General features: G+C 64.0%; 1 protein-coding gene across 1 annotated transcript; it reads right to left on the minus strand.

Annotated features, from left to right (window-relative positions):
* Positions 1–4,531, minus strand: SNX33 (sorting nexin 33). The gene is made up of 2 exons (XM_052807107.1): positions 2,991–4,531; positions 1–918 (listed from the first exon to the last, which is right to left on the minus strand). The coding sequence occupies exons 1-2, from the start codon at positions 4,426–4,428 to the stop codon at positions 665–667; spliced, it is 1,692 nt and encodes a 563-aa protein (XP_052663067.1). The 5' UTR covers positions 4,429–4,531; the 3' UTR covers positions 1–664.
* Between the last annotated feature and the right edge of the window lie 1,326 nt (positions 4,532–5,857).

A 5,857-nucleotide genomic window follows, 5' to 3' on the forward strand; every position in this document is an offset into this window, starting at 1 on the left:
TGGGTTTTCTACTGACAATTTTATTGAAAAGGCTGTGGGGCTTTTTTTTTTTCTTTCCCTTTTCCCAGTCAACAGCCATGCTCGAGAAAGACATTTCCCTTCGCCTCTGTGCATCTATTTAAAAACCGATCGGTAAAAATGCTGCAGAAACATTTGCAAAAAATGGAAAGTATTGAAAATATCTCGTGACAAAAAAGAAAAATCATTCTCTTCCAAATAAAGATCTTTTTTCTTCTCTTTTTTCCATCAGAAAAGCTTTTCGTGTGCAAAATGTCGACCGCTTTGATTTCTTCTCCCAGCGGGCTGGGATGCACCCATCTCTCTGCTCCAGGAGGATGGGTTTTCAGAAAGCTAAAAATCACTGGGCAGAGATACCTGCACCGTTACCTCCACGTCCGTCTCTCTTGTGACCCCCCTGCGCCCCCGCCAGACCCGCAGCAGGGTGGGAGGTCCCCAGGGAAAGAGGTGGCACGGCCAGCCCGCGGGCGAGCCCTTCCCCACAGGACTGCAGCCTGCCCGCCTGGGAAGGGGGAAGAAAGCCCAAAGGTATTTGGTCACTAGCGTCACGAGTTCCCGTTCGTTCTCAGCCCATCACAAACAGAGGAGGTCTGCAAGGCTGCGGATAGAGAAGTGCGTGATTTCGGCAGGGCAGCAAGCAGAGGCGTTAGAGGTTGTCGTACATGCGTAATGTCTTCTCCAGCTGCTGGCTGACACGCTGGTAGAAGACGATCTGCTGCTTTAAGTAAGACTGCATCATCCTCTTGAAGTCAGCCACGCGCCGCTCGTGGAAGTGGTTCATCTCGGCTTGCAGGGCGAAGCCCACCACACGGCAGCGCTTGCGGATCCCGTCCGCCTCCTCCTGGTCCATCCTGCCCTCGTCACTCATCCGCTGGCTCTCCTTCACCTTCGCGAAGGCGCCTGGTGAGGCAGGGGGAAGGGTGAGAGGCTGATGGATCCGTACGACTCTCCGTCCCCCTTCCCCTGGCACAGGCATCCCCGGCCAGCGCTGGTGGGTCCCTTTGCCCTCCGTGCCAAGGCACCAGCCTGGCCCCACAGCCAGAGGTGCAGAGCTGCCCCACGTGAATAAGGGAGGGATCTGCGTGCTCCTGGGCTGTCATCTCCTTGTGCCCATCAATCCTCATCCCTCTCCTCCAGGCAGGGAAAGACCAGGAGCCTTTTCCCGCTGGACTCTGACCTCCCCAGCTCCTTTTCCGCCCCATCCCCGGGCAGTCAACCTCACATTTAGTCGGAGGTTTGGGGGTCTGGGCTGCTGGAGGGGTGCGACTCAAGGCTTGGGGTGCAAAGCTAACGTGGGGCAGCGTTATCGCAGCCAAGCACCCCAGCCGAGCCTGCCCTGCAAATGTTCGATGTCACCCCGTGGATGGGGGTCAGGAGCAGCCCTGGAAGACGCCAGCCCGGGAGGCGGTGAATCGGGGCGCGGGAAGGGTGTGCGGTGCCAGCTGGAGCTCGGCTGGGAAAGCATCTCCCTCTCCCAGAGGCGGCTGGTGCTCTGACACCAGTTTTTCCCTCTCCTTCCATTTATTTTTACAGCTCGGTTTCAAAAGAATCCTGCCTGGCTCCAGCCCTGCATTCCTCCCCCCTCATTAGCACAGAGGCTCTTTGCCCGAAAACAGGATCTGGCCCGCAGCTCGCCAGGCTTTTTTTTCCCCTCTCCCTGCCCCTTGCCGGGAGCACCAGACCCAGGGTTACGGTGCTCCCACCGCACCAGCCCTGCTCCCAGTGGAGAGGAGGAGGAGGAGGAGGAGGAAGAAGCAAAGGTTGGAGGCCAAATCCTGCCTTCCGCTCTGCCCACGCGGCCTCGCTTCCGGACGGGATCCAGCCCCTCTTCACCCGCTGCGGTAAACAACGCAGGGAGGGAAAAGGCGAGGAAGCGGCCAGGGCTGGATCGCATCCTCCCTTTCCCCCTTTGCCTTCCCAGCCTCCTCCAGGGATGCGGAGCGATGCACGGACACTGACAACCTTGGCTTCAGCCTAGGGCAACCCCCCCCCCGCCCCCCAAAAACCCGGGGACACCGGTGCGGGTGTCCCCTCCCCGCTGCGGGCAGCCGGACCGGGAGGAGCATGTGGACTTTGGCCCCGCTCCCGCACCCGGCTCCCCGTCTGCGTCGCACCCCGCTGCCCGGGAGCAAAGGGACACCCAGCCCTGCCTGCCTGCTGCCCTCCCCAGGAAGGGCAGAGCAGACCCCTCTCGCCCCCTCTCCTCCTTCCCGACTCCCCCAAAATACCCAGGGGACCTGAAAGCGCAAGGGGACGAAGGGGACATGGGGAGCCCTGATGCCCTGGGGGTGCTAAACCCACCCCCCCCCCGGGCTCAGAGGGGTAGGGATGTACTCTGGAAGAGTTTGACCCTGGTCGTGTGTGTCCCCTCTGGTCAGGGGAGTGCAGTGAGGGCTGGTGGGAAGAAGGGACATTTCCCCATCCCACCTGCCCCGCACACCCCCCACCGGCCCCCCCGACTGAGCCCAGGCCACGTCCCAGCCGTGTCCCAGCCCTGGGGGAGGAAGCCCAACCATCCCCGCTGGCGACCCAACCGCTGCCTCGGCCGGGGAGGGAGGATGAGGAGGGACAAGCGGTGGTGGGTGGGGATGCGACGCAGCCCCTCGTTCACAAGGTGCTGGGCAGGCCATCCCGGAGCCAACGGCAACGGGGCAGGCTCCCGCTCAGGGCAGCAACGTCTGCGCTGACACCCCCCCCGGCCCCCGGCCAGCAGTTATGGAGTCCACGGCATCGCTTGAGGCAAAACCCGAGCCTGGACCCAACAGCCCCAGTGGCCTCTCCCGGGCTGAGGTGACCGGGGAGCCACGCCAGCAGGGACCACGCTGCCTCCCTGGAAGCCACGGGCAACGGTCCCCATCGTCCTCCCCACCATCCTCATCCTACACCCCCATCCCGCTCCCCGTGCCGCTCCCACCCATGTGGGGCCATCACACCAGAGAGGTCATCACCAGGGGAGAAGAAGCCACCCTTACCTTTCTGGAGGTGGATGATGTCTGGGAAGTTGGAGAGGAGCCCCTGGTACAAAGAGAGAGTGTCCAGCATGAGGAACAGGTCGTTCTTGGGCTGCTCGGCAAACATCTCCCCCACAGTCTCGTACGTCTTGCCCGTGTGGGAGATGGCGTTGTTGAGGGCGTCCGAGCTGTAGGGGGGGTCCATGTGGAAGGAGTGGCTGATGGCTTGGAAGGCATTGCCCAGCTTCTGGAACTCCTTCCGGAAGCCCCCCACGTGCTTGCGCACCAGCTCCGAGGCCACGTTGGTCAGCTGCAGGACGCTGTCGTCCATCTTCTTGCTGAAGGCCTTGAAGGCGTCCACGCGGTCCTCCACGTCCTGCAGGTCCTGGTGCTCCGTGGGGATCTGGATGGTGAGGAGGAAGCTGGCGCCCACCATCTCGTCCTTCTCCGCCCGGCGTTTGCCCAGCTTCCACTGCTTCTCGTCACGGCAGCAGAGGAAGTGCTGGAAGCCCTCGTACTGGGAGAGGACGGGGTGGCTGGTCATATGGTCCATCCAGAGGATCAGCCGCCGCTTGCGCTTCTCGATGAAGTCCTCCTCAAAGCGCCCGGTGGCCTGCTTCTCGGGCAGGTGGGGCACCGAGATGACCGTGAACTTGTGCAGGAGACGGTTGTAGAGCCAGTCAAAGTGCTTGTACCGCCGGTAGACGGGCGAGTTGATGTTGCTGGGGGTCAGCTTGTAGGAGATGTAGCTCTTGATGCCCTTGAACTTGGTTTGCTTGGTCGGGTCCTCCACGGAGCAGATGAAGGGGTGGGGGTTCGCCCTCCACTGGGGACCTTTGGAGCCCATCTCGATGCAGTACGCCTCGGCGATCTTGGACATGAGGGGCACGTCGCCCAGGATGAAGGCTTCCACCCCCGAGCGGACGAAGCAGGAGAAGCGGTTGAGGTTCCTCCCCACCACGCTGCCCCTCTTGGAGGAGCTCATGCTGTCCTGCCTCTCCAGCGCCGGCTTGGGATGGTAACCGGCGTGCTGGTGGTGGCCATACGCTGCCGGGTACTGCAGGCTGGGCGAAGGGTGCCCGTTGGTGCCCGGCGCGCTCCGGGGCTCCTCCACCACCGTGCAAGCGTCGTCCCAGTCGTCCCAATCATCGTCGTCGTCGTCCTCAAAACTGCCCTGGTAGGAGATGCCGGGGTTGGGGGGAGTTGTGTAGAAGGAGTCGTGCCCGGGGGAGCCAGCCGGGCTGCCGGAGTAGTCCGTGTAGTTGGAGCCCGACCGGGAGCGGAGGATTTCGACGTAGGAGGCAGGGAAGAGGCCGGTCTCCCCGCGGCTGTTTTGGCCCTGTAACCACCCGTCCAGGGAGTTCTCGCTGAAGATGACGAGCTCCTCGTTCTCCTGGATGCTGATCTCCTCTTTGTTTTCGCTCTGGAAGTTGTAAAGCGCTCTGGCTTTCAACGCCATGGCCGGTCCCAGGAAGGGGCGACAGGGTGTAACGCAATCCCCGTAGCCTAAAAAAAACCCACCCCCCCCCGGCAATACCGCAAGCTCGCTCGGTGCCGGTGCCGGGGCCGGCCCGCACTGTGGGAAAAGGCTTGGTCGGTTTCTCAGGCAAATAAAAAAAGGTGGAGAAGAAATCCCTTACGAGGTGACGACAAGGTCCGTATGTCCAAGTGCCCCCCCCGATGCCAGGGCCCCGGTTGAAACCAACATTCCCCGGTCAAGCGAGCGGCATTTCCCTCACTCCTACGGGATGGAACCCCTGGCCGGACCGAGAACCGGGCTCTGCCATGGCCACGCAGGTTTTATCTCGCTGGGACGCTGATCCCGCGGTTTCACTCTCCGGGAGGAAAAGATCCAGCTGCCAGCGAGGAAATAAATCCAAAGCGACTTTTCTCGGGGGGCTCCTGCGGATAAGATGCCCCGGTTTCCTCCGGCCGGCGGCTGCCAGTCGGCGGGAAAGCGCCGGGAACCGACCCCAGCCCCAGCCCAACCTCCCGTGATCCCGGCCCTGGGATTTTGCAATTCCTTTCCGGGCCGACTTGCCCGGCGTTTGGTGGTTTTTTGTTGTTTTTGTTGTTGTTTGGGGGTTGGGTTGTTTGGGGTTTGGTTGTTTTTTTTTTTCCCCTCCCCCGAAATCCCCCAAATCTCCCGCAGGATGGAGGGGAAGGGGTTCCGTAGGGCAGGGCACCACCGGGACGGGGACTGGGACGGGGACCGGGACCGGGACCGGCCCCCGCCGCAACGGGGGCCGACTGGCGGCTGCCGGTGCCGGTGGGGACGGCGGAGGGAGCGGGAGCCCGGGAACCGAGCGCAGCCGCGGTGGCCGGCCAGGGGACCGGAGGAAGAGGAGGAGGAGGAGGAGGAGGAGGAGGAGGAGGAGGAGAAGGGGGGGGGGGGGCCGCTGTCGGTACCGCCGCCCGGTTCCGGTGTCGGCGCCCGCTGCCGCTGCGCGATGTCGGTGCTGCTGCCCGGTGGCGGGGCTGTGGCCGCCGGCCTCCCGTGACGCACGGGGGGTGAGCCGCGGCGAGCGGCACGGCCAGGGCGCACGCTGCCCTCTGCAGGCAGCCGGCCCGGGGAAGCAGACGGACGGGGCGGGGGGGGGGGGGGGGGGGCCGGGTACGGCTGCCGGTACCGGCTGCTCCCTGACCGGGAATGGTCGCGGGTATCCCCGCCCGCGGTGGTCCCCTCTTGTCCCTGCCCGCGCGTGTCCCCCACGCCCGTGGCCGGAGCGTCCGTGCCCCGCTTTTCCCGGTCGCTGCCGCGCTGAGGGGGAAACTGAGTCACGGAACGGGACGGCACCGCCGCTGCACCGGCAGAGCGGCGGCGGAACCTCCGCGCCGCCAGGGGGCGCGGCGGGGCGGTTGCGGCCCCGCGGCGCCCGCCGTCGAGG

Source organism: Harpia harpyja, chromosome 14 (assembly GCF_026419915.1).
Source record: "Harpia harpyja isolate bHarHar1 chromosome 14, bHarHar1 primary haplotype, whole genome shotgun sequence".
Taxonomy (NCBI): domain Eukaryota; kingdom Metazoa; phylum Chordata; class Aves; order Accipitriformes; family Accipitridae; genus Harpia; species Harpia harpyja.